The sequence below is a fragment of the Pelobates fuscus genome, chromosome 10 (genome assembly GCF_036172605.1).
Source record: "Pelobates fuscus isolate aPelFus1 chromosome 10, aPelFus1.pri, whole genome shotgun sequence".
Taxonomy (NCBI): domain Eukaryota; kingdom Metazoa; phylum Chordata; class Amphibia; order Anura; family Pelobatidae; genus Pelobates; species Pelobates fuscus.
Window position 1 is genome coordinate 83,438,305 of NC_086326.1, and position 25,660 is coordinate 83,463,964.

Consider the following 25,660-nt stretch of genomic DNA (forward strand, 5'->3'; position numbering starts at 1 on the left):
TGCGACCTACCTGTTTTACGATGGCTTACGACCAGCTCTCTCACGGGGTGGTAAGTGCGAGCCATCATGGGAATTAGAGGGATTACCTGCTCTGCTGCGTTCTTCTATGTTCGGGGATATTTCCCCAAACATAGACGAACGCAACAGAGCAGGGAATCCCTCTAATCTATGTTCGGGGAAATTTCCAGAGCATAGATTAGAGAGATTCCCTGCTCTCGTGCGCTCATCTATGCTCGGGGAAATGTCCCTGAACACAGAAGTGCATACCAGAGCAGGGAAACCCTCTAATCTATGCTTATGGAAATTTCCTCAAACATAGATTAGAGGGATTCCGTGCTCTGGTTCATTTGTCTATGTTCATCTTCCTATCCGCTTGCACCTCGCATGCCTCAGTCCCTCTGTCAGTCCCTGCATTGGCTTCCTGTAATATATAGGGCTCAATTTAAAATTTTGGTTCTGGCTTACAAATCTCTACATAATACTGCTCCAACCTATCTATCCTCCCTAATACACAAGAATATCCCATCTAGGTCCCTATGCTCTGCCGAAGACCTACGTCCACCCTCTGTTCGTACTTCCACCACTGATGCTCGCCTTCAAGACTTCTCTAGGGCAGCACCGTTCCTGTGGAATTCCATTTCCTTCTCTATAAAACGCTCATCCAGTCTCTACTCTTTCAAAAAATCATTGAAAAGTCACTTCTTCAGGAAAGCATATCAATTAAACTGTTAATAGCTCCCCCACCCCACACCCTGATTACTCTCCCGCAACGGTCATCAAAACACTAAGCCTTCAGCGAATACTATTCTACTAACCTACTTCCCTACTCCTACCCTTACCTTCTGTCACTCTAACCCACTCCCTCTAGCATGTAAGCTCATTGAGCAGGCTCCTCAACCCCTCTGTTCCTGTGCGTCCAACTTGTTTAGTTACAACTACGTGTTTGTTAGTCCATCCATTGTACAGCGACGTGGAATTTGTTGGTGCTATATAAATAATAATAATTATATATACATATATTACTTTTGAACAATGTTCTACTAGATGCATTTTTGTCAAGTCCCTTAAAGGGGGATAATAAGCACTCAATTTCATACATTTGTCTAACTAGAACAGAGGTGGAATCTGGAATAAAAAGAAATTGGAATAATTGAACAACCCTACTACACTAGTGATATAGGGAAGAACAAAAATATATTAAAAAAAAAAACCACCAAAACATAAGCAGATGAACTCACTTCAAAAAAAATTATGAGTGCAGAAATAGACTGGTCTAACATACTGCTCAGATCGCTTAACCACTTACTGTACTCTGCAATGTGCACTCATAAAGACTGACTAAAGAACAATCCGATTTGTACTGCAAGAGGCAGGGGAAACATGGTGCACACCCATCTGTCACAGAAATATTTAAGTTTGGTTAAAGAATTTGGAGTTTAATGAATAAACCCACTAGGTGTACATTCTTTCTAGAGCACATTTATATATGTGGAACTGAGAGAGGCTATCTACCTGGATTTGTTGTACAGTAGAGATTGCAGCCGTATTAGTCCAGTGATGCAGATGTAAAATAACATGAAATTCGTATCTTGTAATATCTTCTTAATTGGAATAACAGAATTTAGGAATGACATGTTTTCAGGAGAACCTTCCTTTCTCAAGTGTAAAGCATTTCTGAGCAAAAACGAAACCATTCGTCCAATAAAAAAGGTATTGCAAGATACTGGGATCGGAGCCAACGCCTGCACGAGCTAGACGCGTTTTGGAGCAGCTTCGCAAGTCGGCCTTACCAAACCAAGCCAAGAGCTGATACCGACCCCGCTACTGGGCTCAAAGTGCTATGGCCTAATCCCAGACGACATGGGGAAGACAAGTAAGAAGATGCACTTGGACCCGGGCTCGGGATCTCGAGATATAGGCACTATCCTGCGCACGACCGTGCGGCCTGAACCTGCCAAGATGGTACCTGCTGAAGCCTATACATCACTGCCCTCAGACGAGGACAGCATTACAGCCGACCTCTCACCTCCACCGAGGCAGCAAACAGGACCACAGGCACACACAGAGGCGGAAGACTCGGCTCCCTCCACCAAAGCCTTAATGAAGGAAATCCAGGCCATGTTTAATGCGGACATAGCACCAGTCCAGGAAGCAGTGACCATGCTTGCAGCACGGGTGCTCGCAGTAGAAGAAAGCATGGAGGGCTCCAAGCTTGCACAATCAGCTACAGGTTCTTTTAAGAGAAAAGGCAGTGTTTACATTACTGCCTAGGGACACCTCTAGTGGCAGTCACTCAAACGGTCACTAGAGGTGCTTCCTGGGTCAGCGTCTCCACAATATGCTATGGAGAGGAGATAGATGTGATATGTCCCGAAATGGTTTTCACATTTTCTATAAAGTAGAAGTAAAAAAACCTGACTATAGCAGTTTGCAAAAAAAAACAAAAAAAACGAAATATTATATCAGTAATACATTTTGTTGTATGCTGCTCTATCAGATGCATTATTTCACCCCATAGGCTGCAAGTGTTCCTTTAACCCCTTCAGGACGGAGTCAATAGTACACGTTCTGATCAAAACAAAATGTAAACAAAAACTGGAATTTGCGCTATATGTCTGTTCAACCGTAATTCACCTCTTTCATATTAAATGCACCCACACTTATTATATATCATTTTGTTCAGGAGAAACAGGGTTTTAATTTCATATCAAATATTTATATATGAAACATAATTTATTATGAATAAAATTAAAAAAACTGTGAGAAATTGTAATTTTTTTTTTTAAATTTGTAGTTCCGCCTCACATTTTAGCTGTAAATGTCATAATACTGTTAAAATGCACATATTTGTAATCAGCGATGTCTCACGAGTACAACAGTACCCCCCATTAACAGGTTTTATGGTGTTTTGGAAAGTTACAGGGTCAAATATAGAACGTTCCATTTTCAAATTGAAATTTGCCAGATTAGTAATGTTACCTTTGAGACGGTGTGGTAGCCCAGGAATGAGAATTACCCCCATAATGGCATACCATTTGAAAAAGTAGACAACCCAAAGTATTGAACGTGGGGTATGTTTAGTCTTTTTTAGTAGCCACTTAGTCACAAACACTGGCCAAAGTTCGCGTTCATATTTGTTTTTGTGTGAAAAAAGCAAAAAACTAACATTTGGCCAGTGTTTGTGACTAAGTGGCTACTAAAAATGACTGGACATACCCCATTTGCAATACCTTGGGCTGTCTACTTTTGCAAATGGTATGCCATCTTGGGGGTAATTCTTATTCCTGGGCTACCATACGGTCTCAAAGGCAACATAACTAATCTGGCAAATTTCAATGTCAAAAAAATGAAATGCAAGCCTTATATGTGACTCTCTAACTTTCCAAAACACCATAAAACCTGTGCATGGGGGGTACTGTTATTCTCGGGAGATTTCACGAAACACAAATATTAGTGTTTTAAAACAGTAAAACATATTACAACAATAATATAGTCCATAAAAGTGCCGTTTGTTTGTAAAAAATGCAAATAAATTCACTTTTACTTAAAATATCATCGTTGTAATACAATTTACCAGTTTTAAACACTAATATTTGAGTTCAGCAAAGTCTCCCGAGTAAAACAGTACCCCCTATGTACAGGTTTTATGGTGTCTTGGAGAGTTACAGGGTCAAATATAGTGCTTGCGAATTAAATTCTCTGCACTTTCTCCCTGTATTGTCAGGCATGTCAATCAAATTTTAATTAATCAAATTACATAATTATGTTAAAAAATTACTTAAATATACACGTAGAATTTTAATATATATGCATTTATAGGTATTTAAATTCTACGTGTATACTAATGTAATCTTTTATGTAATTATATGTATTTATCTCTTTATATATAAATATATTTGCGGTTATTTGTATTTTATATATAGATATATATATAGAATGTCATTCTAAGTGTATTCTGTTACCAATATATATATATATTAATAACAAAATACAGTTAGAATGAAATTACATATGAATATATAATTTATTTTAAATTTTGTTTCAATATTTTATTTATTTATTTAATTATTTTATTTATTTATTATTGTAATTATACGTATATATATATATATATAATATATGTGTATATATCTATTATATGTATAATATATATACATATTATATATATATGTAACGTCATTCTAAGTGTATTTTAATACTAATATATATACTAATATTAATATTAAAATACATTACGTATGACGTTACATATATATAATATGTATATATATTATATATATAATATATATACATATATTATATATATAAAAAAAGGCATTTAATTTATTTTATAACATGTTTAATATTTTTTTTTACACTACCTACCAGCAGGGGGACTGTCTAATATTTTAGACAATCCCCCTGCTGGCAGATCCACAGCCAGCTATAGGGGGCCATTTGATCGCTCTTTAAGAGCGATCACATGGCCCCTGGGGGCCTCACTTGCCGGGGGGGGGGGGGGGGGCTGCCTGGGCTGTCAGGCAGCCCTCCAGAAGAGGATCGCGGCGGAGGTGAGTACGCCGGACCTCCAGGGGCTGCAAGCCGTTACGGCGTTCTATGCCGCCGCAACGGCTTTAAAGCCCTTTATAGCCGCGACGGCATAGAACGCCGTACCGGCGTTAAGGGGTTAAAACATATATCTCCATGTTGTTTGTTTACTAAGTAGACACGTGAGCAGACATGTAAAATAGAAAGGTGAACAGCGCTAAAGATCAGAAAATGTACATACGTTTAGTAGAAATACTGGCCAGCGGAGTAACTTAAAAAAAGAGAAACAAAAATACAAATAATGGTACAGTATGTATGAACGATATAATTCCACACGAATTATTTCTACTAAACGTATGTACATTTTCTGATCTTTAGCGCTGTTCACCTTTCTATTTTATCTTTCCATTTATCCCAAGGTAGAGGGAACACCTTGTTGGTGAACTGCTGCTCACCCTTGAGAAGAGAGTGCTTATTACTCTTTTGCACGTGAGCAGACATGGGCTAATATTTATAATGGTGAACTGTGAGTGGGATCTGGTGACTTTATAAGATTTAGTTGTTATTGTTATATAATTAGATTGTTGTTGTTGTTGGTATAGTTAGTTAGATTGTGTGTCATTATTTGTATGTTGTTGTTGTCTTGTCTCTGAATAAATATTTGTTAAAGTAGACGGACCAGAGGTTATGTGTTAGAGTTTGGTAATATACCACACATATGAGCACTACAATTTATATATTTATGATGTGGATCTATGCAGTTAAAAAAAAATGAGAAAACTATCTCAATGTTAATAATGTGGTTTCTGGCAGCTGGATCCCCCAATATGGCAAGTTGCCTTAGACGTGCCTTCATTGCTTCCATAGGATATAAATATTTGCTCATATATGAAATTTCTCACCTGGGCATGGGGCCATCTTGCAGACCTGAATAGTTTCTGGCTTGTCACCATCGCATTGACCAATGACATTATCGCTTGCCTTGCACACTACTTGGCGTTGTTGGATACCTTCTCCGCAGCTTGATGAGCACTGTTAGAGCCAAACACAATGACGTCAATAAAGACACAATTAAATGAATTGTGGAAGTGCAGCGATTTTCTTATGCAAATACTTAATTTAAGTACCTTCCAAGACATTGCTTTCCTACAAGCAGATAGCACATGCACTGCCAACTCCTTAGAGTCTCATAAATAAAGAGATAAATATATCAAGCATATCTGCACTGCACATGCAGTTCCTACAATTTGTTTTTTTGGCAAAATATTTTAAGCCAAATATTTACATTATTTCGGACTTGATATGTATTGAAACAGCTGTGCAGTCATTAAAAAAATAACAAATGGTAAAATAGTTTAGTTCCTGTGTAATGAGGTATCTCTTGAAATACAACCGAGTAGATAAGATGGCGAAATACAGTATATCTGTCTTTAAAAAATAAATGAATAATAACAACATTTAAAGGAACACTATAGTCACCTAAATTACTTTAGCTAAATAAAGCAGTTTTCGTGTATAGATCATTCCCCTGCAATTTCACTGCTCAATTCACTGTGATTTAGGAGTTAAATCACCGTGTTTCTGTTTATGCAGCCCTAGCCACACCTCCCCTGGCTATGATTGACAGAGCCTGCATGAAAAAAAACCTGGTTTCACTTTCAAACAGATGTAATTTACCTTAAATAAGTGTATCTCAATCTCTAAATTGAACTTTAATCACATACAGGAGGCATTTGCAGGGTCTGCTTCATTAAGCTAAAGTTGTTCAGGTGACTATAGTGTCCCTTTAACTTTCACATATATGTACTCCATTATAGTTTCATGTACACTTTTCCCACAGGAGGTACAAATAAATTTAGCTATTGGAATACCTCTACAGTCTGTATTTAATATATATATATAGAGTAAAAAGCCACTCAATGTTAAAAAAACTATTTTTATTTTTTATGAAATTAAGCAATAAACCTGCATTAAACATGGTGGTTAAATGGTATATAGTTTGACATTTTTATCCTATGGAGTAAATCTCCATTTTCAGTATGTAACATGCAGACTGCTTTAGTTGCTGAGAGTGTAAAATGGTGTCGAATATAGGAAATATGTGGAGGCAGTAGGCAAAGAAGTAACCATGCTTGCCGCTTATTCGTGTACTTGCAACTCTTTTTTTTTATATATATTTATCTTTTTTATTCAATAGAAATTTCATCAAATACATAAAAACACAGTTACTTATCCTATATGACACCATCAATCCAAATAATTCATTAAGTATATCATAAAATATAGACATCATATACATATATAGATATAGAATATCAAGTCCTTTTAATATATGTCATATATTTCTATAGGAAGATTCAAATAATTAATTTACATATAAACATTAAAACAAACAAAACAAAAAATATATATATAGATAATATAATTACATAACACGTACTCTGGCCGATTTTGAAGAGAGAAGAGAACAACAAAGAGATATATCTAGTTAATATTAGAAAATATGGAGATCCAGGGAGACCACATTTTTTCAATTTTCCTTGGGGAGGGATTAAGAAAATAGCTTGTTTCTAGTGATGTCCCGAACAGTTTGCCGGGAACCGTTCGCTGGCGAACATAGCGTGTTCACGGTCGCGAACACGCGCGATGTTCGGTCCGCCCCCTATTTGTCATCATTGAGTAAACTTTGACCCTGTACCTTACAGTCAGCAGACACATTCCAGCCAATCAGCAGCAGACCCTCCCTCCCAGACCCTCCCACCTCCATGACGAATATGGGGCAGACCGAACATCGCGCGTGTTCGCAAACGCGAACACGCTATGTTCGCCGGCGAACGGTTCCCAGCGAACTGTTCGGGACATCACTACTTGTTTCCATTTTATATTGAAATTAAATTTGGGCCAAAATTTCTAACCAATCAGGAGGTATAGGGGATTTCCAACATCTAGCAATATTAATTTTAACTGCCAAAAATATATGAGTCAATAATCTTCTTAAATTACTATCTTGTGTAGGAAGACCAATATTAAAGAGGAACATTTGTGGACTGATTTCATTTATGTCATCATATATAGATTTTTTTTTTTTGTATTCTTTATTTTTTCGTGCATATAGGTTTAACAGACATGCTCGTGGTACCCCAAAGGCATTCCACTCGCTTATACCAATAACATTAGTAACAGTGGGGTATACAGTGTCACGTGCACTTTTTGTATTCAAAGTGAGAGTAAGTAATAAGAAAACATGAGTACATCGAGTTAATCTTTGTCAAGGTGACCTCCAATGCTTACTAAGCAGTGTGCGTTTACGCTTCCTGCGCATTCTAGACATTATACATGGAAACACACACTAGTCATTGTGCACTTATGCACGCTATCCATGCTTAACATTTAACGTTTTAGAGCTTATATGCATAACAGACATGTGCACAAACATTTTTGGAAAACAAATAGCTTGTCTAGGGAGGTCTGTCAAACAAGGTGAAGTAGAGTAGATTAAATGAAAGTAAAGTATAGTAGAGTAGAGTACCACCAGGCAGATTTCGGCATGTTGGGTCATCGTTTGCAAAAGTCAGGATGTTGACGGCCGTTATGTATTGCCAGTTTGAGTGTGACCTTACTGACTTAAATGTCCGTGTAGCGGTGAGTGCCGCCAGAGTGTTTGTTGGAGGGGGTGTCTGCGGTGAGTTCCGCGGCTTGTGCCCTTCATGTATTCCTTCGTGAGGAGTTGGAGCTGCCGCCAGGTCTTGTGCCATGGATGCTGTTGCTGGGCATGCTCTTCTTGGACGTGGGGATAAACCCTGCAGATCATCCAGGGTCCGCCGGGTCCCAACGGCCCATTACAGGGCATAGGGCCGGCGCGGCCACACCACCCAGCCGTGGAGCGAGCACGAGTACAACACCCGCACCCACCCCACGGCCGAGGAACACGACCACACCGACCCCACGCTGCACAGACCTCATTATCCGGGTGTGGGTAGCGGTATCGTAGTGCGTTTATGAGTGGACCGCCCAGTGAGGGTCTGCGGACCCGGTGGCAGGAGGCTGAGGTAAGATGTTCTCAAGTAGGGCACATATTGGGCTTGTCGCTTGAATGTGCAGCAGGTTTGTGGACCGCCGTCTTCTCCTCTTTACCACCTTTGCTTTCGAGGGATGTGCATGGATACAGCTGCGTGGTGTGTGAGGTCTGCCTGCGATTCACCCCCAGCCGTCTGTAAGGTAGTTACATCACTTTCGGCCATTTTGTTAGGGCCGCGTGGTGGCTGTCAGCGGTCGGCCTCGAGCCGCCCAGGAGTGCCTTGAAGGTGTTTGCTTGCCTCAGGGGGCCGGGATAACCCCCACCGGTCCAAAGGGGGGGGGGGGTGAACGGGGCCGGGAGGGCTCCAGCCGCATTGTGGGTCTCTTTAGTCGGGGCTGAAAGTGAGGCAGCGGCCGTCCGCTCCACTCCCCCTCCCCGGGTAGGCCTCAGTCCCCAAGCCCCAGAGCATCTCACTGGGACCCAGAGTCACCCGGTTTCAGGCGCTCTAGCTGCACCAGGACACTCCGAGCTCTTGTTTCACGAGTTTCCAGTGTGTTTCAGGCTGAATTAAGTGGGTGTTTGCCCAAAATTTGCTGAATTCCTCAGGAGCCGTGGTGACTTGCAGCCTGCTAGCATGGCCGCCCGGCCCCGCCCCCATCATATATAGATTTTACCAATTCGAACATCTGTAGTTTTAGGTTGTTTAGTCTAGAACATTCCCACCAAATATGATATATAGTCCCATCTTCTAATCCACATCTCCAACATATTTTAGTATGGGTAGGATCGATCTTATGAAGTCTAACTGGGACTAGATACCATCTATAGATTAATTTAAAGTGGGTTTCCATTAATGTTACATTATGAATAGATTGTTTTACTAATTGAGTAGCTCTAGTCCATTCTATAAAGGGTATAGATTTACCAATATCCATTTCCCATTTATTAAAAGAAGAGATTTGGAGATCTTGATCCAATAGATCGAATAATCTAGAAAATCTAGCAATACTCCCTTTTTTTTGACTATTAGTAATTTGGAAGGTTATATAATGTTCTTTGCATATTAATTTAGACATTAAAAAGTTATTTAATCTTAGATATTTGAATATATCCCTATTAGGTATATTGTATTTTAATTGTAATTGAATGAGATCAATTTATCTCCTTCACATAGGTCTGAGATCTTACTTATCCCTAATTGAAACCAGGGTTTAATATCAAAATCTATCAATAGATATCGTATTACTTCTAATGGGGTATCATAGAATATTCTATCCTTCAAGTTTAACTTTTTCATAAGTATTTTTGAAGTTATAACCATGTCATTCAGGATATTATTAGAAAAAAGATTTTTCTCCAATGCAAAGTTTAAAAGGCTTATCCATACAAGAATGGGCAGTTTATACCTGGGACTAGTTTCTTGTTCTATATACTAAACCATGGTGAAATATTTTGATTCAAATTAATCCACAATAATAGCTGAGAAGCTTTGCATGCTTCATGAATCCTAGATATATCCGGAAAGGCTATACCCCCTTTTGAATAGCTTCTACGCAGTACTTCAAATGCGATCCTAGGGGGTTTATTAGCCCATATGTAGTTAGAAAATAAACTTTGAAACCGGTTAAGAGTTTCTATCTTAATTCTAAATGGAATTGCCCTGAATAGATATAGAAGTTTCGGTATCAAAAATGCTTTAACCATATTTATTCTACCAATCCAAGAGGGTTCTAGTCGTTTCCACTTTATCATTTGATGTTGTAAATTTCTAAATAAGTTTTCATAATTCGATTGTATCACATTAGTAATATCAAGAGAAATCTTTATCCCCAAATAATCAATCTCTTCCTTGGCCCAAACTAAATGAAACTGTTTAGATATTGAATCTTTTTGAGCATCACTTAACATAAAAGATAAAATTTGAGATTTTTTCATATTGATTTTATAATTAGAAAAGGAACTATATGTAGCTATATCTCCCAACAAATATACAATTGATACCTGTGGGTTGACTAAAGTAAGAATAATATCACAAATATTCAATATACTAAGTCAGGCAACCTATAATTGTCATTTACTACTTGCCAAACCAGGTGATAATTTTTTTCTTAACAGTGTCTGCAGTTAGTTTCTCCCAAACATGGTAGTCTTTTTAAGCGGAAGTAGTACAGCTTTCGGCAGGCTTAAATCAGCAACTTCAAAACTGCTGTTTATTCTGCTTGTACCTGCTTCAATGCTTCGGTAGTCCGCCAAAAGGAAAAAAGATTGCAGAATTGTAAATGTGTCCGGAAAAGCTTCTCCAATACACCGTGTCTCAGACCTCGCGTCTCGGACCTCGCTCACCTCGCTCACCTCCCCCATTCGTACCCCGTATCCACGAGGGCGTGCGTGCGCGTACGTACGTGCGTCACGTCATCACGCCCTCCGGGTACTTGCAACTCTTAACCCGGAGGAGCCAGGGTGACCACAAAGCTTGATTAGCGCTAGTTTTATTTAAGAGCTCATGTGTTTGTAAGTGTAATTGTATGCATTTAATCTATGTATATAATGTTATATTTCATATATGTAATTGGCCTTTATATTTTACACTACAAAAGTCGTCCCCCCCACACATACATGAAGGAATTGAACAATCTGTCCATTGGGGGTGGGGAGAGGTGTGTGTGAGTGTATTGTTTCTTTATTGTTCTACATCTGGACAATATAACAATAATTTACGTTATAACAATACCACAATATATGGTATGTGTATGTATACAAAATAAATAAATATATATAAAATTAGGTACAGATAAAGCACAATGTAGTACCTGTGACCATGCTCCTGTTCTCCATTGTGCTGGACATGGCAAGCGGTTGCATGGTCGTCTGTGGTCTGGTCGTTCTGCCGTGCAGTATTTTGTATGTATCGTCCGGTTTGTCCCATTCTGCAAGTGCTGGACACACTGCACTAGCCTGGTCTGCACACCAAGTTTGCCACAGGTCTTGCTACAAGTCCCCCATTCCACTGTCACCCATCTTTAATGGAAAACAAACTTGTTTAATTGGCTTTATATCCATATTTATTCGTTTCCTCTACTGATGCAGCAGCAAAAAAGTCATAAAACATCACTTTCCATGTGCAATATGGAAATGCAATGCAGTCACATTTATAAGTTTATTAACCTTCAGCAAACATCTCTTAAACTTAACCAATCTCAGATTCTTCATTGTCTAGGGTAGAAAATGTGGCACTCCTGATGTTGTAGACCACATTACCCCTGATGCTTTGCCGCAATATGGCTGTAGGAGCATTTTGTGAGATGTAGTTCACATCATTTGGAGTGTTGAAGCTTGCCTACACGTGGTCTAGGGGATAGTGGAGAAGCAGAGGCAGCATTAGCCCTCTAGCTCAACAGTGTTAGTCCTCACAGAATCCATACAAAGGACTTAATTCAGCTGAATATTGAAGTTTACTTTGAATTAATAAATAATGATACCTTCACAACTGTAAAGAGAGATCCAATGATCTAATCAATAAACTGTCTTCAATACACACAGTCTTTAGAATATTTTGTGTCCTGCTCTATTAATAACCTGCAAGAGCTGCAGGAGCCTACCGTGTGTAATTCAAATTCAATTAACACAAACAACAAGAGGGCCGAAAAAACAAACAACACATTGGTTAACGGCATGCCTACATGTTGTTCTAGGTTTGGTCTTGGATTATAAATGATCCAAGAAACAGTTAAAATTTTTATAACTCCACTGAGATAGTGTACCGCATAATACAGAAATAAAGCTATTAAATGGTATTTCTTATCAATTATAAATTAAATTGCATGTTCAATTACAATGGACTAGACTACACAGGCTACATATTATGCAAAACTCTCCCCAGTGGAATATTGCAGAATAGTCAGTGCACACATTTCAGAATATACATTGTCATGCTGATGCGTATCTCCAAAATTAAGGTGCAACCCTTTATTGTAAATAAAATAAATAGATGAACAGGCTATATCCTCCTATATGTTTATAAGATGATTTATATATTAAACACAAAACAATGCAAAAAGTTTAAGGAATAGGGGTGGAGCCAGCAGACATTATTGCAGCTTCGTGCTTCCCATCTGATTGCCATGATTTTTCAATGATTAGAGCCTGCTTATTGGTGCTTGAAGCGGGAATTAAATAAAAAAGCACTGAGAAGAAGGACCAAGATATTGGAGTTTTTATGCACCAGCCTCATGGCCTGGGACTTCAAACATGGCACCTGCAGAGGCTTTAACATCAAACTTATCGGAAAACAACAGCTTCCCACTGACCCACCAGCCTTCCAGCAGGTACACACGGATGGACAAGTATCCCCAGGGCAGGAAGACTGTGTCCTAGTATTAGAGTAAAGTTCCAAGAGGATATTTCAGTGGTCAGGGAGGAAGTCAACATGCTTACCAGCCATATTGTGATAGTGGAGGAAGATCTAGAGAGTGTTAGAACAATGCAAATGGAAAAGCATGCTGACCTTGGCTTGCTAAAAATCGCTCTCTACGCGCTAACCCCAACGCAAGCTAAGCAGCTAGTGGTTTAATACTGCGTTAGTCTCCCCAGGGCTGCAAAACCACCTCAGGAAGCTCCTCAAGACTTTTTGCTCAAATTAGTGCCGGACTCTGATGGGGGCATCTAGAGGCTCTCCCACTGTACTCTTTGAAGGGACACGGTTCACATTTTACAGAGACTTCTCTAGGCATACCCTTACACTGTGGAAGTCATTACGGCAGGTTATTCAGATGCTACATGAAAACACCATCCGTTACTAGTGGGGCCCGCGCTGCCTGCTTGCAGGCAGGACTGACAAAATGCATCTTCTGTCACATTTATCTGAAGTCCCAGCTTTTCTCCAGTCTCTGGGTCTGCCGGCCCAAACTGTTGCTGGAACATCTCCTTTCATGCCCCTGGTTGCTGACACGCAAAAAAAAAAAAAAAAAAAAAAAAGTTTATGGAATTAGTAATACCCTGGCTGTGAGCATTCCTGGAGGTTACATCGTCTGCGAATTGGCTTTGGCTTTTTACTGTTGTCGCAAAAGTTACGGTGAACCATTCGGTTATCCCCCTTTCTCCGACATCCGTACTTGGTGTATTGAATGCCTGCATAAAAAGACAATTAGCTAAATCAGTCCACAATGATGCATAATGACATATTTTACATGCACTACCAATTGACATAAAAACATACATTAACTACTTTTTTTTATCAACCTGGATGAGTATTTCAAAAAGAAAACGGTTATATAAATTTTACATATTATTACTCCAAGACAGGAGTCACACAAATTGCTCATCTACTGTAGAAACAACTACTCCTGGATTTAACATTTACATATGTCTGTTTGTCACATTAAACAGTGCCTGTGTCATTAAAGGCAAAACAAGTCTATACTAGATTTTAGCATATTCTGGTGAATATCTTTTTTTTTATTTTATTTAAAACATATTTTTATTGGTATTTCTGTAAGCATGTAAACCTTGAGACACACAGGTTCCCATCAACAGGAAGATATCACTTTGTTGAGTCTAAGAGGGTGTATAAAAGCCTTTATACATTGGGACTCCCAGGTCCCCATTCACCAGAATACGACACTTCATACAATAGGAAAGAGGGGAGGAGGGGTCAGATCAGTCTTCCATTGTCAGTTATGTCGGTCTGGTCCTAAACCTGTGAGCGAAGTCTTCCTTAGCTGTGGTCAGTAACCACTGTGTCCATATCCCTAGATAGGTCTCGGATTTCCTCTCAGCAGTCATGTGTAATACCTCCACCGCCCTGAGCTCCTCCATCTGGGAGAACCACAGGCCTAGGGAAGGGTGGTTGGTTGCCTCCAAAATTGGGGAATGATTTGTTTAGCAATGTTCAGGATCCTGATTGTGATTGATTTTTTGTGTGCTGACTTAGGGTCTTAGTGTAGTGTAGCAATAGGAAAGCTGGGTCGTAGCAGGAGGCTCGTCTGTAAAGAGTTCTATCATATCCTGGATCGCTCTCCAGAATGGTCTAATCCTCCTACACTCCAACCAGATGTGATAAAGAGTACCGGCCTCCTCACCACATCTCCAGCACCGATCTGAATTTTCCGGGTACACAGACTGCAGGGCCTCCAGGGTTTGATACCAGGTTGTCAGGTTGCTAAAGACCGAGCAGTGGTTTGTCAGGTAGCAAATTTTCTCCCAGTCGGCATCACTGAACTTACGGTTCAGTATTGTCTCCCATTTGCTCATACATTTAGGGTGCTCAGAGTGGATTCGGAGTTGTAGCATGGAGTATAGGAAAGATACCCCATGATGCAAGGGGTCCAAAGCCATACAGATGTTTTCAAAAAAGTTTGGGTCTCGTACGCAAGCTCTCCCTCCACATAACTCCCAATTTGGTTGTACTTAAAGACTTGTAATGGTGTTGGAGAAGTGGTTTGTGTCTTAAGTCAGTCTGGTGAAGTAAGGTGGTGTAGACTGGGAAGGGGGTTCCCAATCATGTCTCTGATGGCCTTAGGATTAAAGGACCACTATAGTTCCATGAAAACATACTCGTTTTCCTGGCACTATAGTGCCCTGAGGGTGCCCCCACCCTCAGGGTCCCCTTCCCGCCGGGCTCTAGGGGGTGGAAGGGGTTAAACTTACCTCAGGGCACCATACTTCTCCTCCTCCTCGGCTGAATGCGCATGCGCGGCAGGAGCCACGCGCGCATTCAGCCAGTCCATAGGAAAGCATTCACAATGCTTTCCTATGGACGCAGGCGTCTTCTCACTGTGAAAATCACAGTGAGAAGCGCGAAAGCGCCTCTAGCGGCTGTCAATGAGACAGCCACTAGAGGCTGGATTAACCCTATTATAAACATAGCAGTTTCTCTGAAACTGCTATGTTTATAGAAAAAAGGGTTAAACCTAGCTGGACCTGGCACCCAGACCACTTCATTAAGCTGGGTGCCTATAATAAGGCCCGGTGGGAATTCTGAATTGTACGTCAGGGGTAGTAATGGGGACAGGAAACCCGAGAGGCTGTATTTAGGCAACATGCGACACCACACTTGGAGAGTGTCTCTTGTGTATGCTGAGTATCTCTGTTCGTAATCCGATCTCGGCAGCCAAGGTATTAAAGCAACCGTTTTTTTAGCCTCACCCAACTCCACCCCCTTCCATAGCTCAGAGACCGCCTGCTGAGACTATTCAACTACTCTCAGTAATTGTCACGTCTGATAATACAGGTGAAAGTCCGATAGGGCCATTGATCCCCGGTCTTTGGGTTGTGTCAGTCAATTGAAATTCATGCAGGGCCTCCTCCCACCCCATACATAAGTCCCCAAAGCAGTTCACAGTCTGTTAAAGAAAGGTCTGGGGATCAGTATCGAGATTGTCTCAAATAAGTATAACAATCTGGGAAGAAAGTTCATCTTTGTGACCTGTATCTGTCCAAACCAATATTTGTGAGCATATGCTCATTCCTTTATTTCATCTCTAAACCTGTCCGACATTGGGGAAAAGTTCTCCTTAAACATGTCTGTTCGCCGTCTCGTCAGCCAGATGCCCAGGTAATGGGTCTTACGCATGGCTCTGTCTCAGCGGTTCCGCTCGCGCCGTAGGGATATTCACGTTTAATATGTGGAACTTGGAAAAGTTAATTTTCAGGTTTGAGAGTGCCCTGAATTTCCAAAAGGTCATAAGGATATTGGGCAGGGTGACCTCCGGGTTTGTTACAAAAAAGAGGAGATTGTCAGTCACCGCTATCTTGTGCTGTGTGCCTCCCACGTCTATGCCTCAGATTTCCGGGTTGTGTCTTACGGCCGTCAAAAACGGCTCCAGGGCAAGGACTGGCGCGTGCCATTGTGTATCGAGAAATCCGATGTTAAAGCCCCATTCACTAATAGTTGCACGGTTGGATTATCGTATAGTGCTTCTATCCAGCCCCGCAGGTGTGTCCCCATGCCCAGGTGAGCCAGGGTGCGGAACAAGTAGTTCCACAAAACCCGGTCAAATGCGTCCGTGGACAGCAAAAGAAGGCCCTCCAAAGCTTCCAGTTTCCTGTGTAGTAGGGCGAGCGCCCTGATGGTGTTATCCTGGGCCTCTCGCCCCGTTATAAACCCGACCTGGTCCGGATGTACCAGAGAGGGTCTGTGTAGCTGCAGGTGCATAGCAAGCATCTTAGCTAGTAATTTGAGATTGCAATTAATTAAAGAGATGGTAAAGATAACAGACAGGAGGTGACCAGCGCTTAAGATTATATATACGATACAGATGATGTTCTTAGTATATGAATCTATAATGGGCCCATTTGTACTCCCTTCACAAACATCTACTGTACTGCACCATAATCTGTTTCTTGCTTTGTACTTATAGATTCATATACTAAGAATATCATCTGTATCTTATGTATATATAATCTTAAACGCTGATCACCTCCTGTCTGTTATCTTTACTATCCACTTCACAAGGGTGGAAATAACCCCTTGTCAGTGATTTGATACTAATTATAGATATCAAGCACTTATACTCACCAGTTTTTTAAATTAAAGAGATGCACCTGTAGCTCCCACAGTGCTCTCCGTCCTTGCCCTCCTTTGGGATGATCGTGGTGTGTGTGGCAAGGGATTGCTTGGGGCATCGTTGACTCTCTCTTATGGCATTAAAAGCTGCGAGCCTGTGTGGGTATAATTAATACTTTTCTAACAACCTTCATACCCCTACTTTTACCCTCTGTGTCACTATACCCCACTCCCTCTAGAATGTAAGCTCATGGAGCAGAGCCCTCCACCCCTCTGTTCCTGTACGTCCAGTTGTCTGGTTACAATTACATGTATGTTAGTCCACCCCTTGTACAGCACTACGGAATTTTATGGCGCTATATTAATAATAAATATATAATAATAATGTTTCTGCAAAGCATTTAAAATATGTTACAGGCAGGCCATCAGGACCTGGGCATTTACGAGGTTTCGACTGTTTCACGGCTTGGGCTAGTTCCTCTACAGTCAAGGGACTATCCAAGAGGTCCGCCACCTCCCCGTCTATTGTAGTCATGGTATAGGTCGTCAGGTATGATTGGATGGTGTCCTGTAGCCTGCCCTTGGCTATCTCTGTAGGGATTGTGGTAGGGAGTACAGATCGGAGTTGTAAGCCCTAATCGTCTCTTGGATCTTGCTGGGTATGCTGTGGAGCGTGTCTGATCTGTCTCTAATACGGTCTATGTACGTAAGCTGCCTGCGTTTTTGCAGCATCCTAGTCAATAACCTCCCGCTTTTATTCCCATGAAGGGAAAAGAAGGTCTTGTGTCGCAAAGTGTCTCTATGATGTCTAGCATTCAGTAGAGAGGCCAGGTCCCATCGGAGTTGTAGAAGCTGTGTCTGTTACGTAGGAGTCTGAACCCTTCTATCGAGGGTATCCAACTGTCTGATGTCCTGTATGAGGGTCGTCATGCTAGCCTCATTATGTTTCTTTAGTTCAGCACCTTTGCGGGGTGTTGTCTGTAAAATAGTCTCGGAGCGTTTGTCCTGCGTCCGTCAGAATGTCCTGTCTGGAAAGCAGGTAGTCATTTAGCCTCCATTTAGTCTTAGTGGGCCTAAATAAGGGGGATGTAAGTGTGATTGTCATCGAGGCATGGTCTGACAAGTTGCAGCGTCCAGGTCAGCGTGAGTTAAGGTCGGGAGATGGTAATGCGTCATGAAAAAATTGTCCAGTCGACAGTAAACTTTGTGGGAGTGAGAGAAGAAGGAGTAGTTCCTTTTGTCTGGGTGGTGAGCTCTCCAACAGGCAATTAGGTGATGTCTAGCTAACAGGGCCCTAATGGCCGTAGGGTGTTGGGTACATGGGAGAACCCGGATGATGTGTCCTACCTCGGGTAAAGAGGCAAATTAAAATCTTCCCCACTATCAGGATACCCTCAGTGAAAACCTGTAACCTGCGAAGAGTTTGGGAGAAGAACCTATAGTGTCTCTGATTTGGAGTGTACAGGTTAGCAAAGGTGTATCTGTGACCCGCTATCGTGCCTTTCAGGAATAGGAACCTTCCTTTTTCATCTGTCATGACCGCCTCCTCCACAAACGGTATCCGCCTGTGTATGAGGATTGTCGTGCCTCTGGCTTTGCCCCCTTGATAGTCACTAAAGTATCCCCATGGGAAATAGTTATTTGTCATTTTGGGTCCAGATCCTGCCCGAAAGTGCGTTTTTCATAGAAAGACAACTGAGGCCCGCCTGTTGTGGAAATCCCTTATTGCCCCTATTAGTCTCTCGGGTTTATTCAAGCCCCTAGCGTTTATGGACAGTATGGTTAAGGAAGCCGGTGTCAGTGACATGATAGCAAGAGGAGTGTACGTGTTAGTCCGATAGTCAGGGGGGCAGCAGGAAGGGAAGGGAGGAGGAGCAGGGGAAAAGGGGTAAAGAACAGTACTAAAATAGACCAAAGAGGTAAAGGAGGGGGGGCAGTACAGTGGTTAAGTGCGCTGATAGCAGCACACCGCCGCCCACTGCAGTGGCGAGATTAGAAGCATAGGGGGGCATGTCTCTCTTCTTATTGTCTTGGCAAGCAGGATTAAGTCCACCTTTAGTGTCGGTCAGTATGACTTGGTCACATGATGCGAAGCCCCATAGGAAACTATAGATTCAATGCTTTTCTAGGAGAACGTTTGAATGCGCACACAGCACCCTCTGTGCATGCACCTTAGGCTCCTCTATGAGGAGCATTGGTTTGGACCATCTGCAGAGTAGGCACTGCCTCCTCTGTGACCTTACTGGGGGTGGAAAGCTAAGCAGCCTCAAAGGAGCCTTAGTTGAAAAGAAAAGAGAACAAATGGTTTATAGTCCTCGATATCCAGAATGAGATGACCTAATACCCTAAGAAAGAGACACTATAGATCTGTATTCCTAATGCAATTGTGTTTCTTTAAATCAATCAATGTTTAAGTAATTTTTAGAATACTTGTAATATATATTATTGCAGAAGAACATTATATGGAGAGTTGCACTTGGCTCGCATTACTTTTATCTGTATAAAACCAAAATAATCACATTAAACAAAAGATCGAACGTTCCTGTTATTTATATTCCTCTAGAGTGGTTGTGTACTTTTTTTCTCTCAATCTTCATTAATTATTTGTACATATATTTATATTTAACCTTCCCTTATTATAACATTAATATTATTAAAACATCAATAAATATTGAGTTACATAAGAAAGAGTGAACATAAAATGCACATACCCCCCCCACATGCTTTGGAACACTGCGACCAGCTTTTCAAAGCCCACTCATAGCCATCCATCTCCTCTAGGAGAACATTGTTATTGCTGATCATTGGTAAAAGGTCTTCATGGATAATGTATTTATACAGCAAGCTGCTTTTTCCATCGTCATCTTGAGGAAGTACCTGCATAACAAATGACACAATTAGCCTTGAGAAGAATAAAAAAAAACAAAAAAACAGAGAATAAGAAAAGAGAAAAAGAACAGAGAGAGAACGAAAAAGAAAAACAATATATTACATGTCACATTCCATGATGAACTACTGATGATGACTCTACATTTAAGACAGATACTAAATCCCTCTCTGTACGTAAGGAAAGTAACTGAAGTAAATAAATGTGTCACTACAACGATTAACCCAAAGCATTACATTTCTTTTAATAGTGATCATTGGGCCCAATACATTAACATTAGTTCTGTGGGGGTTTAACTAAATTCTGGACTGCTCACTGCTGACTACTCTGGCTAGGTCGCTGGTTACTGTTGATCAAATTATACCCACAAAGCACATTCAAGTATAATAGGAGATGGTGTTCTGTTCGTTAACTGGGCACCTGAAGAACCCTAGTTTAAACAAAGTAATCTTAATTCCCGTAGGCTTTGGGGACATAATTATAAACTCTTTAAGTGTGTTGCATGTGTTGGTGGTTCTGGTCGTCGAACGTACAAATTAATAAATATGGGGGCAGTCAGTATGAATGCAGTGAGTTATAGGACAACATGGATTTATATCATGTAATAGTTCAGTGTAATAGTTGCTATGCATTTGTTTCGCGTTCCACTTTTTGGAGGTTTAGTTGTTGTCTAATCTGTAGACAGTTCTCTATCTTGCGGCAGGAGATTGTATTTTTGAAGTCTGAGATTTGTAAATTATCTGGTAAACAAACTCAGGCTGGAACTGCTGCAAAGCCACTGCCACAGAGACATACTAGGAATGGCAGATGGATTACTGTAGGATCTGGTAGACTTAGAGTTGTGGATAAAAGGCATATTGCACAGTCTGTTGTTCTACATAATTCATTTTCTGCACTTTCAGAGTGTAATGGTGTCATGGAGACAGGCACTGAGGCTAGTGGTGTTGTGCAGAGAGGCACTGAGGCTAGTGGTGTTGTGCAGAGAGGCACCGAGGCTAGTGGTGTTGTGCAGAGAGCCACTGAGGCTAGTGGTGTTGTGCAGAGAGGCACTGAGGCTAGTGGTGTTGTGCAGATAGGCACTGAGGCTAGTGGTGTTGTGCAGAGAGGCACTGAGGCTAGTGGTGTTGTGCAGAGAGGCACTGAGGCTAGTGGTGTTGTGCAGAGAGGCACTGAGGCTAGTGGTGTTGTGCAGAGAGGCACTGAGGCTAGTGGTGTTGTGCAGAGAGGCACTGAGGCTAGTGGTGTTGTGCAGAGAGGCACTGAGGCTAGTGGTGTTGTGCAGAGAGGCACTGAGGCTAGTGGTGTTGTGCAGAGAGGCACTGAGGCTAGTGGTGTTGTGCAGAGAGGCACTGAGGCTAGTGGTGTTGTGCAGAGAGGCACTGAGGCTAGTGGTGTTGTGCAGAGAGGCACTGAGGCTAGTGGTGTTGTGCAGAGAGGCACTGAGGCTAGTGGTGTTGTGCAGAGAGGCACTGAGGCTAGTGGTGTTGTGCAGAGAGGCACTGAGGCTAGTGGTGTTGTGCAGAGAGGCACTGAGGCTAGAGGTGTTGTGGAGAGAGGCACTGAGGCTAGAGGTGTTGTGGAGAGAGGCACTGAGGCTAGTGCTGTTGTGGAGAGAGGCACTGAGGCCAGTGGTGTTGTGGAGAGAGGCATTGAGGCCAGTGGTGTTGTGCAGAGAGGCTTGAAGACTATGATGAGGCCTAATAGAAAGCAGTTGTTGTTGGGGGATTCCATCATAAGAGGTGTGGAGATGGACAATGGTGGTCTTGTGAGGTGTCTTCCCGGAGCTACTGCTCACAGAGACAGGAGACGTATCTGTAATATTGTTAAGCAAGCAAAGCAGGAAGGGGAATTGGATGTACTTGTCCATTTAGGGACAAATGACTTGGCTTGCAATGAGGTTTCAGAGGTTAAGGAAGTTTTTAGTGTTTTTGCCAATGATATACGGCAGGTTGCTTCCACACTGTCATTCTCTGAAGTTCTGCCTGTGCATAACACTCAGAATGACAGGCGGATGCGTATTAGGGACTTTAACTTGTGGCTTGGTGAATGGTGTCGGGAGCAAGGATTTGGCTTTATTGCTCATGGTAGCTCTGTTTGGAACGGAAATAAACTGTACAAAAAAGATGGTTTGCATCTTTCTCAAAAGGAAACAAATGTTCTCAGTGAGCAGTTCAGAGGTTTTGCTAAGATGTATTTAAACTAGGAGGGGGGGGGCAAAAGGGTGATAAAACATCAATCCAATTGTCCCCCAAAACAAGGACAGAAGGTGCCTGTAGCAAGTGTGTTAAAAAATGATAAGCTTAGAGTCATGTCTACAAATGCTCGCAGTTTAGGGAATAAGATCCATGAACTTGTGGCAATAATGGCAACTGATAGTGTAGATTTAGTCGCTGTTACTGAGACATGGTATAATGAAAAAAATGACTGGGACATAGCAATACCAGGGTACTTTTTATATAGAAAAGACAGGGAAGGCAAGAAAGGGGGAGGGGTGGCCCTGTATGTGAAGGATAGCATAAAATCTAGCCTAATAAAGGTTAGTGAGACGAACATAGAGTCCATTTGGGTTACGTTAGAATTTGGTAATCACACAGTAGTTCGTGTAGGTGTGATTTATAGGCCCCCAGGACAAATTGAAGAGTTAGATAATCTACTAGTTGAAGAAATAGCTAAAATGACAATGAAGGGGGAAGTTATCACCATGGGTGACTTTAATCTTCCTGATGTGAATTGGAAAACAAAAATAGCTACTTGTGCCAGAAGCACACAAATTCTAAACTCCCTACTGGGATTGTCTCTAAAACAAGTCGTTGAGGAGCCAACTCGTAAAGAGGCCATACTAGATTTAGTGTTAACAAATGGAGATTTGGTATCAGATATTACTGTAGGTGAAAGTTTAGGATCCAGTGATCATCAGTCAGTGTGGTTTAATATAAGAACAGTGACTGAGTCACACCACACAAAAACAAAAGTTTTAGACTTTAGAAAAACAGACTTTTCTAAAATTAGAATATGTGTAAAGGAGTCATTATCAGACTGGAGCAACTTAAATGGAGTCCAAAATAAATGGGATTATTTAAAAGCTGCACTACTGAAGGCAACAGAAAATTGCATTAGGCTTGTCAGTAAAAGCAAAAAATTCAAGAAACCACTGTGGTACTCCGCAGATGTGGCCAAAATAGTAAAAAACTAAAAGTTAGCATTTAGTAATTATAAAAAAAACCAGAGTGAGGAAGACAGAATGACCTATAAGATTAGGCAGAAAGAGGCTAAGCAAGTTATAAGAGCTTCCAAATCACACACAGAAGAGAAAATAGCACAGTCAGTAAAAAGGGGGGACAAAACTTTTTTTAGATACATAAATGAGAAAAGAAAAGTAAAACAAGGATTAGTTAGATTAAAAACAAAAGAAGGAAGGTATGTAGATGAGGATAAAGGTCTAGCTGACTGCCTCAATGAATATTTTTGTTCGGTATTTACAGCTGAAAATGAAGGAAAGGGACCTCTGTTAAAAAAAAGGATAAATGAGTCATTTATTACACGTGAGTTTACAGAGGAAGAGGTTCTATTTCAACTGTCAAAAGTAAAGACAAATAAGTCAATGGGACCTGATGGAATACACCCAAAGCTATTAAAAGAGCTTAGTGGTGTACTAGCAAAACCATTAACAGATTTATTTAACCAATCATTGTTAACAGGAGTAGTCCCAGAAGATTGGAAGTTAGCGAATGTTGTGCCCATTCACAAGAAAGGTAATAGGGAGGAGTCGGGCAACTATAGGCCAGTAAGCCTTACTTCAGTAGTGGGGAAAGTGATGGAAACCATGTTAAAGGATAGGATTGTTGAACATCTAAAAACACATGGATTTCAAGATCAGAGACAACATGGGTTTACTTCAGGGAGATCATGCCAAACTAATCTTATTGATTTTTTTGATTGGGTAACTAAAATTATAGATCAGGGTGGTGCAGTAGACATTGCTTACCTAGATTTCAGTAAGGCTTTTGACACTGTTGCACATAGAAGGCTTATCAATAAACTGCAATCTTTGAGTTTGGATTCCAATATTGTTGAATGGGTAAGGCAGTGGCTGAGTGACAGGCAACAGAGGGTTGTAGTCAATGGAGTATATTCGAAGCTTGGGCTTGTCACCAGTGGGGTACCTCAGGGATCTGTACTTGGACCCATTCTCTTTAATATTTTTATTAGTGATATTGCAGAAGGTCTTGATGGTAAGGTGTGTCTTTTTGCGGATGATACTAAGATATGTAACAGGGTTGATGTTCCAGGAGGGATAAGCCAAATGGCAAATAATTTAGGTAAACTAGAAAAATGGTCAGAGTTGTGGCAACTGACATTTAATGTGGATAAGTGCAAGATAATGCATCTTGGACGTAAAAACCCAAGGGCAGAGTACAGAATATTTGATAGAGTCCTAACCTCAACATCTGAGGAAAGGGATTTAGGGGTGATTATTTCTGAGGACTTAAAGGTAGGCAGACAATGTAATAGAGCAGCAGGAAATGCTAGCAGAATGCTTGGTTGTATAGGGAGAGGTATTAGCAGTAGAAAGAGGGAAGTGCTCATGCCATTGTACAGAACACTGGTGAGACCTCACTTGGAGTACTGTACACAGTACTGGAGACCATATCTTCAGAAGGATATTGATACCTTAGAGAGAGTTCAAAGAAGGGCTACTAAACTGGTTCATGGATTGCAGGATAAAACTTACCAGGAAAGGTTAAAGGATCTTAACCTGTATAGCTTGGTGGAAAGACGAGACAGGGGGGATATGATAGAAACATTTAAATACATAAAGGGAATCAACACAGTAAAAGAGGAGACTATATTTAAAAGAAGAAAAACTACCACAACCAGAGGACATAGTCTAAAATTAGAAGGACAAAGGTTTAAAAATAATATCAGGAAGTATTACTTTACTGAGAGGGTAGTGGATGCATGGAATAGCCTTCCAGCTGAAGTGGTAGAGGTTAACACAGTAAAGGAGTTTAAGCATGCGTGGGATAGGCATAAGGCTATCCTAACTATAAGATAATGCCAGGGACTAATGAAAGTATTTAGAAAACTGGGCAGACTAGATGGGCCGAATGGTTCTTATCTGCCGTCACATTCTATGTTTCTATGTTTCTATAGCAAATCCTAGCGTTCCATCCAGTATCCACTAATCCACCCACTTTTGATGAACTTTTATTTATAGATCTTTTCAGATGTTTCTACTAACTTCTACTTCAGAACACAGAAATCATTGGATGCCTCTTAAATTCTTTAAATGTTATTGTTAAAAATTCTACTCTGTTACCCTGCCTCATTCTCCAAAGAAATAGACAGTGTATTGAAGAGTTTATGGTGACAAGAACATATCACCAAAGTATTTCTGTATTTTTTATCAAATCATTTTTGAGAGATTCCCTGAAAACCTAATCCCAAGCCTTCAGTTGAAGATGCGATGAGAAAGCTCACTCCGTAATATTGATCTGGTTGTACAGAAGTGTTTAACAGTGAGTTGGCTATGGTGGTTCTTCTTACAATTCAGTTCTCAAGGTCTCTCATTGAATGTGATGAAAATGCAATGTGTGCTAATGGCATGTATGTTAATTAAAAAAAGTGAACTGCCCAGGTTTTTGGGTCATCAACAGGGATATTTAATCCTACTATACCTTTATGCCAAATGTAAAATCTCAGTTTTGCATGGTTACCAATTTTT

At 40.9% G+C, this 25,660-nt stretch overlaps 1 protein-coding gene across 2 annotated transcripts in view; it reads right to left on the reverse strand.

Annotated features, from left to right (window-relative positions):
• ADAMTS14 (ADAM metallopeptidase with thrombospondin type 1 motif 14) overlaps positions 1–25,660 on the reverse strand; it is a 223,474-nt gene that overhangs the window by 19,685 nt on the left and 178,129 nt on the right. For both annotated transcript variants that reach the window (XM_063434909.1, XM_063434908.1), the window contains exons 17-20: positions 19,760–19,925; positions 13,540–13,672; positions 11,356–11,563; positions 5,430–5,559 (exon numbers count right to left, since the gene is read on the reverse strand). In XM_063434909.1, the coding sequence (XP_063290979.1) occupies positions 5,430–5,559; positions 11,356–11,563; positions 13,540–13,672; positions 19,760–19,925 (637 nt within the window). The remainder of the gene's footprint in view (positions 1–5,429; positions 5,560–11,355; positions 11,564–13,539; positions 13,673–19,759; positions 19,926–25,660) is intronic.